Source organism: Nyctereutes procyonoides, unplaced genomic scaffold, assembly GCF_905146905.1.
Source record: "Nyctereutes procyonoides isolate TBG_1078 unplaced genomic scaffold, NYPRO_anot_genome, whole genome shotgun sequence".
Taxonomy (NCBI): Eukaryota; Metazoa; Chordata; class Mammalia; order Carnivora; family Canidae; genus Nyctereutes; species Nyctereutes procyonoides.
Window position 1 is genome coordinate 73,201,345 of NW_026575140.1, and position 17,166 is coordinate 73,218,510.

General features: G+C 59.9%; 1 protein-coding gene across 2 annotated transcripts; it reads left to right on the plus strand.

Annotated features, from left to right (window-relative positions):
• Window positions 1-560: 560 nt before the first annotated feature.
• On the plus strand, window positions 561-15,949 carry SIDT2 (SID1 transmembrane family member 2). 2 transcript variants are annotated; one of them, XM_055304864.1, is made up of 27 exons: window positions 709-933; window positions 2,505-2,626; window positions 2,925-3,089; window positions 3,179-3,224; window positions 3,629-3,730; window positions 3,837-3,920; window positions 4,625-4,724; window positions 4,917-4,982; window positions 5,946-6,039; window positions 6,371-6,423; window positions 7,128-7,199; window positions 7,345-7,416; window positions 7,608-7,670; window positions 8,482-8,600; window positions 8,942-9,015; window positions 9,116-9,182; window positions 9,742-9,815; window positions 9,946-10,069; window positions 10,238-10,355; window positions 10,869-11,005; window positions 11,236-11,344; window positions 11,595-11,671; window positions 11,851-11,897; window positions 12,168-12,273; window positions 12,886-12,996; window positions 14,343-14,456; window positions 14,545-15,949. In XM_055304864.1, exons 1-27 carry the CDS (start codon window positions 751-753, stop codon window positions 14,605-14,607), a joined length of 2,562 nt encoding a protein of 853 aa, XP_055160839.1. In that variant the 5' UTR covers window positions 709-750; the 3' UTR covers window positions 14,608-15,949. The 2 variants fall into 2 exon arrangements, with proteins under 2 accessions (XP_055160838.1, XP_055160839.1); XM_055304863.1 differs by lacking the exon at window positions 7,608-7,670 and having other exon boundaries at window positions 561-933.
• The last annotated feature ends 1,217 nt before the right edge of the window (window positions 15,950-17,166 follow it).

Sequence of the window (17,166 nt, forward strand, 5' to 3'; positions counted from 1 at the left end):
TCAACAAGAACCCAACTTGGAGGGTCCCTCCCGGAAACATCCCCCTGGTCCAACCAAGGTGAGCTTCCAGAGACGGGCAGGATTAAGAAAGAGGAGGCGGCGGCGGGACGGCAGTCGGAGGCGGCTCCCAGCTGGAGGGCCGCGGCCCCTTTAAGGCGCAATCCGGGACTTGGCCCTTTAAATCTGTGTCAGTTTCCCCTGACGTCAGCGGGCGGACCGGCCGCCCCGCTGTTTACCGCCGCGCGGCCCCGCACACCCTCGCGAGCCGCGAGCCCCGGGGCCGCCGCGGCCGCCCGCCCTTAAAGGGCCCGCGCCCCGCAAAGCGCGCCGCGCCGCGCCGCACGGCCACCGGCCGCCGCCGCCCTCCCCGCCCCTCGCCCGTCGCCCGTCGCCCCTCGCCGACCGGCGCCCCTCCCTCCGCGGCCGCCGCCGCCCCTCCCTCCCCGCCGCCGGCGTCTCCAGCCTCCCGGCAACCGGCCGCCGCCGCCCGGCCCGCCCGCCCCCGGCCCCCGGCCCCCCGGCGTCCCCCGGCGTCCCCCGGCCGCGCCGCCCCCCCGCCCCTCCCCGCCGGGCCCCCGCGAGCGCCGCCGCGGCTCCGGGGAGGGGACGTGTCCTAATCTCGGGCCGGGGTTAAAGTTCTGGTCCTGGTGAGATGCTGGAAGCTGCGGCCGCAGCCGCCGCCCGCCCCGGAGCTGTCCCGCCGCCCGCCGCCCCCGCCGCCGCCGCCGCCGCCGCCGCCTCGCCGGGGCCATGTTCGCGCTGGCCCTGCCCTTCGTGGCGCTCCTGGTGGCCTCGGCCGGCGGCCGCCCGGGGGCCCTGGGGCCCAAGAACGTCTCGCAGAAAGACGCCGAGTTCGAGCGCACCTACGCGGACGAGGTCAACAGCGAGCTGGTCAACATCTACACCTTCAACCACACCGTGACACGCAACCGGGTGAGGGCGGGGCCGGGGGGCGCCGGGGGGCGCCGGGGGGCCGGGGGGCGCCGGGGGGCGCCGGGGGGGTCCCCCTCCCAGAGCCGCGCTGCGCGCCCCCTCCCCGCCCCGCCCCGCCCCGCCCCGCCCCCCGCGCTCCCTGGAGCTCCCGCCCGGCCGCCGCCGCCAAAGTTGTCCCGTCCCGAGTTCCTGTGGACCCCTCCTCTCCGCCTGCCCCCCCCTCCCCAGCACCCTGAGTCTGACAGCCCCCGGGCTGGGTGCAGGCGGAGCAGGCCGGGCCCCGGGCTTGGCCCGGAAAACCCCCAGGAGAGGAGCCAGGCCGCCCGGAGGCTCTGCCCAGGCGAGTTAAGGCTGAGGCTCCCCGGGGAGACGGATGCAGCCCTCGCAGCTCCCTGCCTGCCTTAGAAGGCCCCCCTCCCCCCGGCCTTGCACACCATCCAGCGTGGTGGAGACAAGACCCAACGTCAAGTTGGACGGGAGGAGAGAGGAAGCTCCTCTCTGGGGAATCTGCCTCACCCTGACTTTCTCTTTCATTTCTTCCCCCGGCATGTGTTAAACATGGTTGTAGCTAGACCCACAGAGATTTGGAGAACTCAAGCCGCCCGGCACTACCCCGCTGCCTTGAGCTCTCCAGGATTGGATTTACTAAGGCGTGGGAGAGCTGAGCCTGGGAGCCTGATTATTTTTCAGAACGGGCAGAGATTTGCCTCCCGTGACAGGCCAGGGTCTGCCTTCAGAGCCTGTATCTCTGAAGTGTGCTTTCCTCCTGCTTAGAGTCCTTTCTTCCTTCTCCCCATCCCTGGGGTCAACCGGAGACTTATGGTCTCTACCCCTCTGGGAAATGCTGCCCTAGGGTGGGGGTCTCAGCAGCACAATAACAAGCATCACCAGGTTTGACCCATTGATTTTCTTGAAGCTCCCACTATTCTGTATACTTTGCTCCATGCGTGAAGAGCGAGAAGGTGTGCATCGTACAGAGGGCACATTGGGGCTCAGTGGTGTGAAGCGACTTTTCAGCAGCGCTAGCCCTTGATCAGATCGAAGGGTAGAGCTTGGCTTTCGTACTTTTCAACAATCTCTGTTTCCCCACAACCCTCCTGGCTCTGGTCCCCAGATTGGGGGATGGGAATTGTTGAATGGGAGCTTCCTGGCTCACAAGGAAGAAAACTGAGGAACCCTTCTTGGTCTCCTGTGGCCCTGTGCGTGTATATCCTGTGGACGTGGATAGGTGTGGGGCATCCTGGGGATGCCCGAGGTCTCCCTTATGTTTCCTGTTGGGAAGTGAGGCCTTCAAGTTGGCGGGGGCCCCGTTGTCCTGCACATATGTACCTGCCAGCCAGGATGGGGCCTCGTCCAGGGACCCCTCCTGGAACTCAGGGCAAATCTCTCCTGCAGACTGGGCCTGCTCTGGTAGAAGAAGGGGCGCAGCTAGCTTCCCAGCCTGACTCAGATGGGGTCGGGGTTGGGACGATGAAGGGCAGCGCTCACTGTCTCTGGAGCCATGTGTCCCAGGTAGTGGAAGTAGAGTCCCCACAGGCTTGACTGAGGGTTGTTTCCATGTTATTCTCCAGACAGAAGGTGTGCGTGTGTCCGTGAATGTCCTGAACAAGCAGAAGGGGGCTCCTTTGCTGTTTGTGGTCCGCCAGAAGGAAGCTGTGGTGTCCTTCCAGGTGCCCCTAATCCTGCGAGGGCTGTGAGTAGGACATGGGGATCAGGGAGGGGGGTAGGCCGAGGCCAGGCCATGCCCAGAGCCTCCCCCAGGGCCTCATTTGGGGCCTCAGACCACCCAGGAGCCCCTCCGTTTCTCTCCCCCATTCCCTGAACCAGGGGGCTGCTCAGTAGCCAGGCCAGACAAGCCTGGAGCTTGTCAGCCCAGCCAGGGTAGGAGTGGGGAGAATGGAAACCAGAGAAGAAGAACTGGGGCCTTGCTCCCTTGGCCTGGCTTACCGGCAGGCGCAGTGCTAACGTCCCCTTTCTGCTTTGGGCTGTAGGTATCAGCGCAAGTACCTCTACCAAAAGGTGGAGCGAACACTGTGCCAGCCCCCCACCAAGAATGAGTCCGAGGTCCAGTACTTCTACGTGGATGTGTCCACCCTGTCACCAGTCAACACCACATACCAGCTCCGGGTCAGCCGCATGGACGACTTTGTGCTCAGGTCGGCAAGGGAGATGCAAGGGGACCATGGGACTGGCCTTCTTGCCAAGCTCCGGGAATGACTGTGGGGGTGGGCTCTTCTCCCTCCAGGACTGGGGAGCAGTTTAGCTTCAACACCACAGCAGCCCAGCCCCAGGTAAGATCTCTCGTGTCAGCTGCCCTCTGGGAGGACAAGTGGGGACACGGGAGCAGGAGTGGTCGGCAGACTCTGCTGGGAGTCTCCGGTTGGCTGTACCCTCGCTATGGAGAGACTGTTGGGAAATAGGAGCTCTGGCCCTAAGGTGGTAAGGGACCAGCAGCACGGCAAGTGCAGAGGCATGGGGTCTGGTGGCCACCTTTTCTCCTTGCCTCTTGGACACTCTCCTGGGTGCCCAGGTGAGGTTGCAGGGGATGATATAATAGGGTTGCTTGGGGTCAGGGTCTTTCTTCCCAGAGAGTGTCCACTGCCCAAACCTGAGAGGATTCACACTGTTCCCTTGTAGAGGGACAGAGAGAGCATCCTCATGAGATGGGACTCTCTCTGCCCTCCTGTGCCCTCAGTACTTCAAGTATGAGTTCCCGGAGGGAGTGGACTCGGTGATTGTCAAGGTGACCTCCAACAAAGCCTTTCCCTGCTCAGTCATCTCCATCCAGGATGTCCTGGTAGGTTGCCTGCCCTTTTTGTCCTCTACTGAGGGTAGCAGGGCTGCTCAAGAGGAGGCCCAGGGCCTGGGTCCTGCCCATCGGCCTCTCCCTCCCACCTCTGTAGTGCCCTGTCTATGATCTGGACAACAACGTAGCCTTCATCGGCATGTATCAGACTATGACCAAGAAGGCCGCCATCACTGTGCAGGTAGGAAATGCGCATGGCCCCGTGGGAGATGGGCGAGGGGATGAGCTTTCCAAATCCTTGCCCCTTTACCCCTGCCCCATTCCTACCCTGTTGATAAGACCAAGTCTTGGCCTGCCAGTCTCTGAGGGTTGGGACCCTCTGATATATGCGACAGTTCAACCATCATCCCGATCACCAGGAGGGGTAGGAGAGAGCAGAGTACCCTTTCTGGCTGTCAGTTCTACTTCATTCACCGTAATGATAGCTGAGAGAGGGGAAAGGGCCCCGGCTGATGCTGTGTGGCCCGTGGCAAAGGCTAAAACCTATGCTGGGGGCAGGGAGTGTAGCGCCATGTGATCCCCCCACAAGATCCAGTCTTTCACCTCAGGAGGCAGCGAGGCCCCTCCCCCTTTCTCCCGGCTGATGCCCAGACTGTAATCGGGCACCCATGGGTTCCTTGATGGTGGGTCTTACACACATTCGCTCACCTGGCTGTGAGCGAGCGCAGAGTCATGGTTTGGGCTCTGGAGCCAGATAACGCTGGCTGTACCACTTACTGGCGGTATAACCCTAAGGCCCAGTAGGGATAATGATAGTACTTATCTCAGGGATCTTTGTGAGGGCTAAGTAAAATTATGTGTGTATTTTGATGATTGATTTTGATGGTCTTTGATGATGATGGTTTTATCATCATCATCATCATCATCATCACCGTCATCCTGCAGCGCAAAGACTTCCCCAGCAACAGCTTTTACGTGGTGGTGGTGGTGAAGACTGAAGACCAGGCCTGTGGGGGCTCCTTGCCTTTCTACCCCTTTGTAGAAGGTACACCGTGTGCCCTGGGCCTGGCTAGGGGTGGTGGGGAGGGCTTGGCCACTCCCTGGGAAGTAGAAGAACCTGTGTGTGGCTGATGGGTGGATCTGAGATGGAGGGCTTGGGCCCCAGACTCTCCCAGGCCCGGTCCCACAAACTTCAGCAAAGCTCTAGGCAGCCACTTGTTTGACATTTTGTTTCCAGATGAACCGGTTGATCAAGGGCATCGCCAGAAAACCCTGTCAGTGGTGGTATCTCGGGCGGTCACGTGTGAGTGTGGGTGGCTGAGTGGCTCTTCCTCTCAGACCTGAGGAGGGGAGGGAGTGTTCTCTGAATGGGAAGGGTGATGGAGGCCTACAGGGCACACTGATGGGGGAGGAAGGGGGGGTGCTCTTGGCAGTGTTCACGATGGGAGGGCCAGGAGGTGGGTCCCAGTGTGATGTAGTGCAGAGTCAGTGACCAACACTCTGAAGTACTGAGTTCTGGTTCTCTTTTCACCCCTTATGAGCAGTGTAGTCTCACTATTGCCCTGTCTCTATGATAAAAGCCTCAGCTTCCCTCTCCCTATAATAACAGGCAGTAGGGTCTGTCCTGGTAGTCTCACCAAGTTGTGCGGTTTAGCACAAAATTAGCAGGAAAGTGTTAGGCCCCTTAGTCACACTCAATAAATATTTGCTGAGTGATTAGATGGAGCCCTTTGTAAACTGGAATACATAAGCTGGAAAAAATAAGGGATTGTGATAGGAAGAAAAAGAAGCTCGCCTCTCCTGTATGGTTTCTTTATTCAACAAATATTTATCGAGCACCTTCTTCATGCCAGGTGCTACGCTCTGGCTGTAGTCCTCAGAGAGCTCCTGAAGGACAGGAGCCTCTCTGTGCAGGGTGCTGAGAGCTCCAGTGGGCAAAGGACAGGTCACTGGGAGCATAGGACAGAGAAGCTTTCCTAGAGGACACAGCCCCTGAACTGTGCTTGTAAGGACAGTGTGTTTGAAAGCAGGATGGAGTTTTCAAGGAAGAAGCAGAGGAGAAAATTCTAGCAGAGGGAGCAACAGGAGCAAAGACAGGAATCACGTCAGAGTTTGGCATATCTGGGGGAACGGCCTGTTGTTCACCCCACGAGGTTACTGCATCTGAGGGAAGAAGAGGGGAGAGCTCAGGCTGGGCCCCTGTGTGCCGTGACGCGCAGCCTTGGCAGGATCTGATGTGCTCATCCTCCTGCTTCCCTCCCCACAGCTGAGGCCTATGTTGGCGGTATGCTCTTTTGCCTGGGCATATTTCTCTCCTTCTATCTGCTGACTATCCTCCTGGCCTGTTGGGAGAACTGGAGGTAAAGGGGGGCTGCTGGGCTTCCCCCTGTTCTGGTGTGGGGCGAGCAGGGGAGCCTGCCTGGCAGGATCTGAGCCAGCCCAGGCTAGTGCTCTGCACCATCGTGGGGCATAGGAGGTCGGTGGTCCCTGGGCCTCTTCTCTGGAAACCAGCCCCTCCCCTCAACCTTCTCCCCAAGCAGGGAAACCCCACACTACTCCCCAGCCTGGGAGGAGCCTTAGGTCACAGATGGAGGGCAGGGTTAGGGATGGAGAGGGTGGAAGGCAGGCCAGCCATCCAGGCAGGACCCTCTTCGTGCCTCTCTGGTTTGCCTCTGGATTCTGTTCCTGCAGGCAGAGGAAGAAGACGCTTCTGGTGGCCATGGACCGAGCCTGCCCAGAAAGCGGTACCTCCAGAGGGCGTGGGCAGGGAGGGCAGAGTGTGCTTTGTGCTTTGGTGGATGGTTCCCTTGGGGGCTGGAGGGGGAGAGGCCAGCTGGGGGCTTCTGGATGTTCAGATTGGGAAGAACACTCTACAGATGGAAGTGGGGCCGGGATTGTGCCCGGACCACCCTGATATGCCCATCTTAATGGCTGCCGCTTGATTCATTCTCTGGGGCTAGCTACACTGCCTCGGGGGAGGAGCTCACAGTCTGGGGCGTTATTAACCTTTCATTCTCTCTCCTTTTCTTCCAACCTTCCTTCTCTCTCTGTCCTCCCTCCTGCTTGGGACCTTCTCTCTCAGCCTCTCTCCTTGGTAAGCTCCAGGTGCTGTGGGCAGAGGAGCTGGAATCCAGAATGGGGGACGGAGGGGGACACACTGGGGTGTCGGGGTGGGACCTGGGCAGGCCGGTGCTCGCTGTCCTCGCTGGTAATTGAGATGCATCGCTTCCTTGACCTTTCTCATTCTGTAGAGAGGACAAAGGACAGTGAGGGTTTCCTTTGGGACCCGCGTGGGAGGTTGGGGCACGGCTGGTGGTGGGAGCGCAGTGTGTTTGTCAGGATAGGTGCTTATTCTTTGCTGCTGCCATGGCCCTTCTGTGTCTTTCCTCTCCTTGGCTTGGCCACACCCTGTTTCCAGAGTTGATGGGACCTTGATTTCTCATTGCAGGTCACCCCCGGGTGCTCGCCGACTCCTTCCCTGGCAGCTCCCCTTACGAGGGCTATAACTATGGCTCCTTTGGTACGTGTCAGCACTGGTGGTCGTGCCTGCCCACTCACAACCCGGTCACGTCAATGGGTGGCCGAGTGGCAGCAGGCCTCTCCCCCGCCCCCCCCCAGCATCCCCATCCCCTCGCACCTGCCTCACCACTTGCCGTTCCCCACAGAGAACAGCTCGGGATCTACGGACGGCCTGGTGGATAGCACGGGCACTGGGGACCTCTCCTACGGCTACCAGGGTGAGTACGCCAGGCTGGGCAGAGCCAGGCGGTGCAGGGCTGGAGCAGGCTGGGCGAAGTGTGGTGAAGGGCACTTGCCTCTTCTGCCAGACGCTGGAGCCAGGAATGGGGCTGCTGCCTCCCTACCCCTTTCCTTTTTCCTTCCTTCCTCCTTGGCCCCACTTCCTGGTAACTTTCCCTTTCCTTTGAAGGGCACGACCAGTTCAAGCGGCGCCTCCCCTTTGGCCAGATGCGGCAGCTGTGCATTGCCATGGGTAGATGTGGGGGGGGGGCGCTGCTCCGCCAATCAGCTCCTGCCAGGGCAGTTGACTGGAGCCAGTGGGCTCCAGGGCCAGAGAGATGCTTTGTGCATGGCTTCCCCATCTAATGCCAATAATTGCCCGCTCTTGTGTCTTTTGAGATAAGCAGGCACTGGCTTTGATGCTGGTGGGCTGGCACCCCAACTCCCCCCAGGCCAGATGTTCTGGTTGGCTGTCATATTTGCCAGCACCCATGTTCCCTGGCCTGCCGGGGTAGGGCTCATGGGCACAGGTGTCACATCCTGGCCTCTGGGGGCTTCGGTCAGGCAAAGTCATAGGAGGAAGCTTCTGAAGGCACAAGAGAAGAACAGGAGCAGGTGCTCTTCCTAGAGGCAGCCTGTCCTCCTTGCCTGCCCGCCCCCAGAGCCCACTGGGTCTTTACCCAGTGGGGGCCAAGCCAGTGTCCTCTCAGAACCCACACGGCCGGGCATCTAATCAGCATGACTTCTGCCGAATTCAGTCCTTATTGCTTGTGTCGGGGGCCCAGGTCTGCTCAGCGTCCTGGCCTGGAAGTCCTACTCAGTGAGGGGGCAGGGCTGGAGCAGTCCCTGTTTGGTGGCCTCTTCCCAGAACCCACCCTTGTTCCCCTCGAGGACTTAGGAGCACCCGATACCTCTTCCCTGGGCCTGAGCCCGCCTCTGCTCCTGCTCTGAGCCCACAATTTGCCTCTTCCCACTGCCCAGTAATTGTGACAATTGCCCCAGGGGGTGGGGACAGATCTTACGTTCTGTGCCTCTTGGTTAACTCTTCCTCCCCACCACCCCAGATCGTTCCCTAGACCCTGTGGGCACTCGGCCACGCCTGGACTCCATGAGCTCTGTGGAGGAGGACGACTATGACACGTTGACTGACATTGATTCGGACAAGAATGTCATTCGCACCAAGGTCTGATGCCATGGGGGCTGGCCCTAGTCATGGGTTTCCCATGGGTAGCAGATTCTGTGTTTGGGCCCCCACACACCCCCTTGGTAGGTGACATTGTAGGAGAACAAAGGGAAAGAGCTGAGTTGGGGCAGGATAGATTCTAGAGGAAGCTGACTCTATTCCCGGCCCTTCCAGTCTGATGGTCCACAGCAAGGGGCTGACCTGGAGCCACCTGCCCTGCGGTGCAGGACTGTGGCCTGCAGAAGGGGTGGGGGGCCTTCGCTGTCCTCCTCTAACCTGGGCAGAAGGGGCTTCTCCCAGGGGGCAGCGGGAAAGCAGGGCTCACTGCAGCTTCTCCCCAGCAATACCTCTACGTGGCCGACCTGGCCCGCAAGGACAAACGCGTCCTTCGGAAAAAGTACCAGATCTACTTCTGGTGAGTGGGCGGAGGGGGCCGGGCTTCCTCCCTGGTGGGGTGGGGTGGCGGTGGCAGGTTTCGGGTGCCACCTCCTCACCGCTGTCCTTCCTCTCCTCAGGAACATCGCCACCATCGCTGTCTTCTATGCGCTTCCGGTGGTGCAGCTGGTGATCACCTACCAGACGGTGAGGGGCAGGGCTGGCTCCCCCGGGGCCCCTGCGGAGCGCCCTTGCCCATCTGGGCCACGGCCCCAAGTGCAGAGCTTCCCGGCCTGGGGCTCAGGAGTGAGCACAGGTCTTAGGTCATAGGTCCTGGGTCCAGATCCTAACTCAGCCTCACCAGCTGGGTGACCTGCAGCAAGTCATGAGGCTCCCTGAAAAATGGGGCAGCACAGTAGCAATGACGACACCGTCCCCGGCTCGTTGCAGGGTTCATGCAACAAGAGCTGTGGGACTTTGTAAGTGTTGGTTTCCCTTCCCCTTTCTCTGTGCTATGAGGCAAGAACCTCTGTCGCGGTCATGCCTCATGATTTCTGACTCCACCTAGTGAGGGGGCCAGTGACTGTGACAAAGAAGCCTGGCCTGGCATACGGATGCACACACGTGCCCGTTGTGTGGCACTTTCCTGTCCTGCCGGCTGGGACTGGGTGGTGTGGCAGGGCTAGAGCCTGGCTCCCTCTCACCTGGGCTCTGGGCTGAGCCAGGTGCATCAGCAGCCCCTCTGTGCTCCTGTGCCCTGCTGCAGGTGGTGAACGTCACAGGGAATCAGGACATCTGCTACTACAACTTCCTCTGTGCTCACCCGCTGGGCAACCTCAGGTGGGGATGGTTTGGGGTGAGCTAGGGCTGGGGCAGGGGCTCTGCCAGTAATGCCCCGGGGTGGGGGGTGGGGGGCAGAAGAGGCCAGAGTGCAGGGTCAAGGCAATGCACCCTGTGTCACCCCTTCCAGCGCCTTCAACAACATCCTGAGCAATCTGGGGTATATCCTGCTGGGGCTGCTGTTCCTGCTCATCATTCTGCAGCGAGAGATTAACCACAACCGGGCCCTGCTGCGCAATGACCTCTACGCCCTGGTGAGAGAGCACCTGCCCACCAATGCCTCGGCGCCAGGCTCTTCTAGCTGGAGTGCCCAGCCCTGCCCAGCCCACGAGCCGCTCCATACCTCTCCCCTCCTGTCCGTCCTTTGGGTCCCTTCCTCCCTCCCACCTCACCTCCTCTTTCCCTTCCCTTCTCCCCAATAGGAATGTGGGATCCCAAAACACTTTGGCCTGTTCTATGCCATGGGCACAGCCCTGATGATGGAGGGGTTGCTTAGTGCCTGCTATCATGTCTGCCCCAACTATACCAACTTCCAGTTTGGTGAGTGGGGCCTCCTTCCCTGGCTGCACCTGTCTGAGGTCCTCTACCATCCCCATGTCACCTGCAGGGATCCCACAGGACTCAGCCCTGTGGGAGACGCCAGGGTTGGGGTTCCTGTGTGCATACACATCCTAGTTTCTAGAAAGGATGCAGCTGGATGCTGTTGCATTCATCCGTTTAGTGTTTTCAATGGAAAGCCCTGTGTAAACTGAGAAAACGAATATCACTGAGATGTGGTCCCTGACCTTAGGGTGCTCAGGCTACATTGTCCTTGTTGTCAGGGGAGGTCAGATTGGGTGCCAGCCAGTGGGGTGGCAGTGTGGTGTCACAGTCACATGTCAGTGTGATGACATTCGAACTCCAGGTCGGGCTGGAGTTCTGGTGTCAGCCCACCAGTGGCTCGCTTGTGGCCACGAGAAGGCCTTGGGGGCTCCCTTGGATTGTCTGGGCAGGGAGTTCCATGCTGAAGTCCAGTGGATGCATTTGTAGCTCACGTTCATGCCCCCAACCCAGACACGTCATTCATGTACATGATTGCCGGGCTGTGCATGCTGAAGCTCTACCAGAAGCGGCACCCAGACATTAACGCCAGCGCCTACAGCGCCTACGCCTGCTTGGCCATCGTCATCTTCTTCTCCGTGCTGGGCGTGGTGAGCCCCTGGCCCCTTGGGCCTGCCCCATATTAAAGTATTAAAGGTGCACACGTGTGTGTGCACATGCAGTCCCTCTGCCCCCCCGCCCCCCAGAGGAGAGATCCCTGCTCCTTCCCTGATGTGCCGTCTCTGGGCTCCTGGGAGAGCCGCGATCCTCCGGAGAAAGGGCGGGCTGTGGGAGCTCCTCTCAGCGCCTCCTCAGCCCTGTCCACTGTGGCCCCTGACAGGTCTTCGGCAAAGGAAACACAGCATTCTGGATAGTCTTCTCGATCATTCACATCATTGCCACCCTGCTCCTCAGCACACAGCTCTATTACATGGGCCGCTGGAAGCTGGGTGAGGGCATGCCCAGGGCAGGGCGGGGAGGTGGGGGGTGCAGCTGGGCCCCAGGGAGTCAGGGGACCTGGACTCACAGCAGACTCTGGGTTCTGCTCTCTTGCTGGGGGCTCTGGAAGAATCACCGAGTGAGGAATGAGATGAGGGTTGGCATAGCTGTGCCCTCTGAAGGCCTGGGGGTCCTCTGCGGGAGTGGGCCAGGGGATGGGGGAAGGGATCCCAAGGCCGTCAGCACTTCTCCTTCTTGCAGACTCCGGGATCTGCCGCCGCATCCTCCACGTGCTCTACACAGACTGCATCCGGCAGTGCAGCGGGCCCCTCTACGTGGTACTGGCCCAGCTCCCCAGCCCTCTGCCATCTGCTCTCTTCCCTCGGCTGGTGGGGGGGTGCGGGGACATAGCTGAGAGCCCAGGGGAGGGTGGGGACTGGCTGATCTGGGCCTTCTTCCACTTTTCTTCCTGTCTCTCTTCCCCTCTCTCAGTCCCCGTGTCTCTGCTTCCCTCCAGGACCGCATGGTGCTGCTGGTTATGGGCAACATTATCAACTGGTCGCTGTGAGTCTGGCCATTGTCTGTGGTAGCCTGGCTGGGCAGACAGCGGGGGACTTGGCCAGCCATTGGCTGCCTGGGGGGCCACGGACACATTCTAAGCTTCAGGCGTGAGAAATGGGGGCTGAGGAGAGAGATGTTGGCACCGGGGGTTCTGGAATTTCTGTGGGCCTCTGAACCCAGCCTCACTTCATAGTAGCATAACATGGGGTGAAGGAGAGCCTTTTCCTTGCCCTTGTCTTCCCCTGCTTCACCAGCTCTTCTTTCCTTTGCCAGAGCTGCCTATGGGCTCATCATGCGCCCCAATGATTTCGCCTCCTACTTGTTGGCCATTGGCATCTGCAACCTGCTTCTCTATTTCGCCTTCTACATCATTATGAAGGTGAGTGGGGATGGCTGAGCCTTCTCTGCCAGCGGGAGGAGATTGGCACAACCTGCTTCAGGGTAGCATTGAGAGGCAGTGGGAATTTTTTTGTTCGTCTCATGCTGATGCAGTTCGAGGAGGGGAGAGGCTAAAGTCTCTTGCCTGTACTCCAGCTGTATCCAGAGACTCATTCACTGAGCCCCTTCCATATGCAGAGAACAGCCCATGACACTGGTAGCGCTGCAGGCTGCAGCTGGGAAGAGCCCCATGTGGTGTAGAGGGGTTGAGGGGGGCTCTGCACAGCCTGGGGCCTCTGAGGGCCGGGCACTTCCCACCCTCCTGGCGTCCAGGGTGAGAGGAGCCAAGCACAAGGAGAGCCCCCTGGCCAGTGCAGGTTGATAGCATGGGGCTGTGGGCACATGGAGGCCTAGCCAGGGCAGACATCAGGGGTGAGGACCCCAGGCTGCTGGTGTGGGATGAGTGGGCTGTGTAGCTACGGCAGGTGATGGTGTGAATCCAGGAAGGCTTCCTGAAGGATCCGTCCCATATGCTGAGAAGTGGTGTGAAGGGCAGGCTGGGAGACGGGCTGGGCCAGGGCCCGGCCCTCAGACTCCTCTTCTCTCCCACCAGCTCCGCAGCGGGGAACGGATCAAGCTCATTCCCCTGCTCTGCATTGTCTGCACCTCCGTGGTGTGGGGCTTCGCACTCTTCTTCTTCTTCCAGGGACTCAGCACCTGGCAGGTGAGTAGTCCTCCTGCCGAGAGGGTGAGGGAGTCACCCACAAGTTTGTTGTGAGCCAACAAATGGCCACTTCTCTTTACAAACATCATTTGTGAGTACCGGCCATGCTCTTTCGCAGCTGCTTTCTCCCTTAATATTCCTGAAAGTCCCCATTTTACATATGAGGCAGCTGAAGTTCACAGAGGCCAAGGCACCTGCCCAAGGTCACATGGCCAGCCAGTGGCACAGCTGGGGTTTGAAGCCAGAAGTTCCAGGCTCTCCCCTCACCCTTGTAGGCACCTGCCATGAATCAGGTTTCAATTCTATGATCAGAACCAAGCCTGGCATGGTCCTCTGCCTTTGAAGTACTTTAATCTAGTTCAGGAGAGAGACCATCAGTTCCTGGACTACTCTTTGCAATATGATCCACAAGGTGAAGGACATAGGCAAGACAGGAAGGGGACATGGACACGAGGGCAGAGGACATAGGAGGTCCAGGAAAGCTTCCTGGAGGAGGTGGACCTTGCTCATGGTCTCAAAGGCCCTGGGCGATGAGAAAGGGCCCCGTGGCCTAGCAATGCTGCGACCGGAGTAATGACTCAAAGGCAGAACTAGATTAGGCAGATTTGGAGTCAACAAATATATGAATCTGGGAGCCGAGTGAAGACTGTGAACCCCTGAGGTCAGGATAGTTCTTGTCATATCAGTGGCCTCAGCATGTGGCAGAGACGGTCCCCAGACATAGTGGTCCCCAATCTAGGCAGATTTGGGGTCAACAAATATATGAATCTGGGAGCCGAGTGAAGACTGTGAACCCCTGAGGTCAGGATAGTTCTTGTCATATCAGTGGCCTCAGCATGTGGCAGAGACGGTCCCCAGACATAGTGGTGTCCGGTGAGTGTTTGTTGGGTAGGGATCATGGGTGAGCATGGAGGACCCCGAGTTTCCTAGGACGTGGCCCACATCATGGTTCCTGTTGTGGGGGGTGGGTGGGTGGGGGTTACCTGCTAGTAATGCTTTGGAGAACGAGTGAGCCTGGAGGAGCAGATTGGAGCAGGGGGCAGAGTCCAAGACAGGGACCCAAGTTAGGGGGCATCTCAAGGTGATCTCAACCCTCTGCTGGTGTGAACAGCAGAAGAATCCAAGGCATGAGGGTAAAAGTGAAAGGAAAGGGCAGAAGCCAGCATCCTCTGGGGGAAATCTGTAACAAAAGCCAGTTCTTAGATGTGGGAGAGGATGGTGAGGATGAGTCAGAAGGAGGGTGCTCTCGTGCCTGGTGCCGGGAGCACGGCGGCCGAGGGAGCCGCGGGCGGGTCTGGCCCCGGGCCTGGGTGGGCCGCATCCACAGGCTCTCTGTTCCTCCCCAGAAAACCCCCGCCGAGTCACGGGAACACAACCGCGACTGCATCCTCCTGGACTTCTTTGACGACCACGATATCTGGCACTTCCTGTCCTCCATTGCCATGTTTGGGTCATTCCTGGTCCGTGAGACTGTCCTGCCCAAGCAGGGGGTGGGGTGGAGGCCGAGGTCGGCCGCTGGCCTGGGCCTGACTCCACGTCCTTCCCCAGGTGTTGCTGACGCTGGACGACGACCTGGACACCGTGCAGCGGGACAAGATCTACGTGTTCTAGCAGGAGCTAGGCCCCTTGCTTTACTCATGGGGCCCCAAGGCCTCCTGCCACCCTGCCTGGAGCCTTCAGAGCTCCGGGGGTGAGTCCCCAGCCTGCGGCCCAGGGTGGGTGACAGCAGGACAGCAAGGTCTAGGCCAAGCCTGGCCTGGGACAGTCATGGCGGGAGCCTTGAGCCTTGCAGCTGCTCTCTGCTGGGGAGGAGGCCTGCTCCCCTCACACCCCAGATGTTGGCCAATTGCTGCTGCTTCTCAGTGTTGAGGGCCTCTCACGGGCCCTGCTGTTGGCTCTCCATTTGTCCCTCTGCAGGACGAAGGAGCGAAGTGTTGCCCTGCCCATCTCACTGCCTCGCACTCTGTCCGTCCTTCCCCTCCCCGGAGCCTGCACCCCAAGCCCTTTCTTCTTCCCGAGCTCCAGTTCAGGCCTGGTTGGGCCTGATTCTCCGTCCTGTACCAGGGCCCCACTGCTCTTTGGGGCTGTACGCGACTGCCATCACTGCCCATTCCAGTCAGGATGAAATGCGGGTGTAGGATTGTGGAGGCTGGCCGGCTGGGGCCAGGTTTTTGGTGCTAAGGCCTAAGAGGGGCTTCAGGCAGTGGTGCCTCCTCCCTCTGACCTGTGCTTGGTACTGGCTCTATAGTCAAAGGGTCAGCCTGCATGTGAGGGTCGCCTTGATCTGAGGGGCTGAATTCAGAGGTCAACTTCCTATCCCGTCAGCCCCTGGACTGATGTGGGCACCACGATTGGAGGGAAAGATCAATTCGCCCCTTTCCTTTTCTTTCCGGCCCTCGGCCCTGCCAAGCCCCAGCTGGGGGCCTCTCAGTGCCATCGACGCTGTCCAAGAATGTCCAGGGGCGAAGGAGGGGGCCCCAAGGCACCCGGCTCCTCCTGCCTCCTCACAGCCGTGGGAGCCCCAGTGCCTATCTTAGAAGGAGGCTCAGGAAGGGACACGCTCTGCCCCTGCTGTGCCCGGACCAGCCTCACTCTAGGACGCAGGGCTGGCTTCCGTGTTTCTGTCCGTCTTCGGCCAAGTTCTGTGTTAATCACACACACGTATATATGTAGGAGACTTCGGCCCCTGGCCGCTCTGGCCCTTGGGTCCCCATCACCCTACCTGGTCCGGTCCAAATGCCAAGATGGGGGAGTTCAGGTTGGGCTCCGGCTCGGGGACGGGTGTGTGTTTTGTTCTGCCCAACTTGTTTTTATAGCTCTCCCTGGGGCCACGGGGAGGAGGGGGATCTGGATCTTTTTTCAGAACTCCGTTTAATGTCTGTCTCCATGCTATGGTTGCATTTCTGTTTTCTATGAATGAGTCTGCATTCGATTAAAGAAACAACCAGATGCAGTTCTTGGTCCCCCATTTTCTCCCCCTCGTCGGGGTGGAGGTGCTGAAAAGGAGGGGTGGGACAGGCCCTCTGTTTCTCGCTTCCTGTGGTCTGCCTTTCTTTTTTTTTTTAAGATTTTATTTATTCACAAGAGACACAGAGAGAGAGGCAGAGACACGGGCAGAGGGAGAAGCGGGCTCCATGCAGGGAGGCCGATGTGGGATTCGATTCCAGGACTCCAGGATCATACCCTGAGCCGAAGGCATATGCTCAACAGCTGAGCCGCCCAGGCGTCCCTCCCTTTCTCTTTTCAACAAAGTAGAGTCCCCCTTGCTTTCCCCTATGTGCCCTCGAGTAACCCATGTTACGGCTCTCCTCCGAGCAGCTGCGTCAGTCCTGGAGGCCCACCCCAGGGCCTGCTGCATGCCAGGCACGGTGCTGGGCAGAGAGTATGCAGTGAATGAGCTTCAGCAGTGCCATCCCCCCGCTGAGATCCCTGCCCCCCGCCCTAGCCTGGCAAATGGCAGCAGCCTTTGCCCACTGAGCCCCTCACCCACACGTCAGGCCGGCTTCGCGTCTGACCTGGGCGTCTCCCAGCTGGGCTGCCTGTGCAGCCTGTGCCCGCCGACCTGACTTGAGTGGCCAGGAGAAGGCAGGCCCAGGCTGGGCTGGTTCTCGGGGAACATGATGGTGATGTACGGTGGGTAAGTGCGTGCAGGTGGCAGGCAGGCTCCCAGAAGAGGGAATTTTGAAACGACCCTAGAATGTTGACTTGGTTCCAACAGGCCTAAGACCCCAAGATTGGGGGGTGGGGGGGCAGGCCCTGGTGAACTGAGAACTAATGGGCGGTGTGCTGCCCTCTAGCGGAGGCCGGCCCGCTCCCCGCTCTTCCCAGCAAACACCACTGGGGGCCACTGCAGCTCTGCCTCTCGGGCTGGGCATTAGGCTGCAGGTGGTGGGCGTCCCCCTCACCCCCAACCCCCAGGCCTAGCTGCCCCTCTCAGGGAGGGTGTCCCATGGGCGGTGGAGAGTGTTAGCTCCTCCCTGCCCCGCCGCTCAGGGAAAGCAGTGGGTTGGTGCCGCAGGCAGCCCACGAGGCCCCGCGGGGAGTCTCACCTTCCACCCTTCCCCAGACCCGAGGCCAGGTGCGAGCCACCTATGAGTGGGTCTCCTCCCTGGAGTGATAGCGCCCAGTCCGCTCTCGGGGGGGGGGGGGTGTAGGGGGGGGCTGTTCCGA

Bases quoted from the DNA above. Each gene is read 5' to 3' on its own strand.
- SIDT2 (XM_055304864.1), top strand. From the start codon at position 751: ATGTTCGCGCTGGCCCTGCCCTTCGTGGCGCTCCTGGTGGCCTCGGCC. The intron at 4,725-4,916 runs GTACACCGTGTG...TTTTGTTTCCAG, and splicing joins TTTCTACCCCTTTGTAGAAG to ATGAACCGGTTGATCAAGGG. The intron at 7,671-8,481 runs GTAGATGTGGGG...CCACCACCCCAG, and splicing joins GCAGCTGTGCATTGCCATGG to ATCGTTCCCTAGACCCTGTG.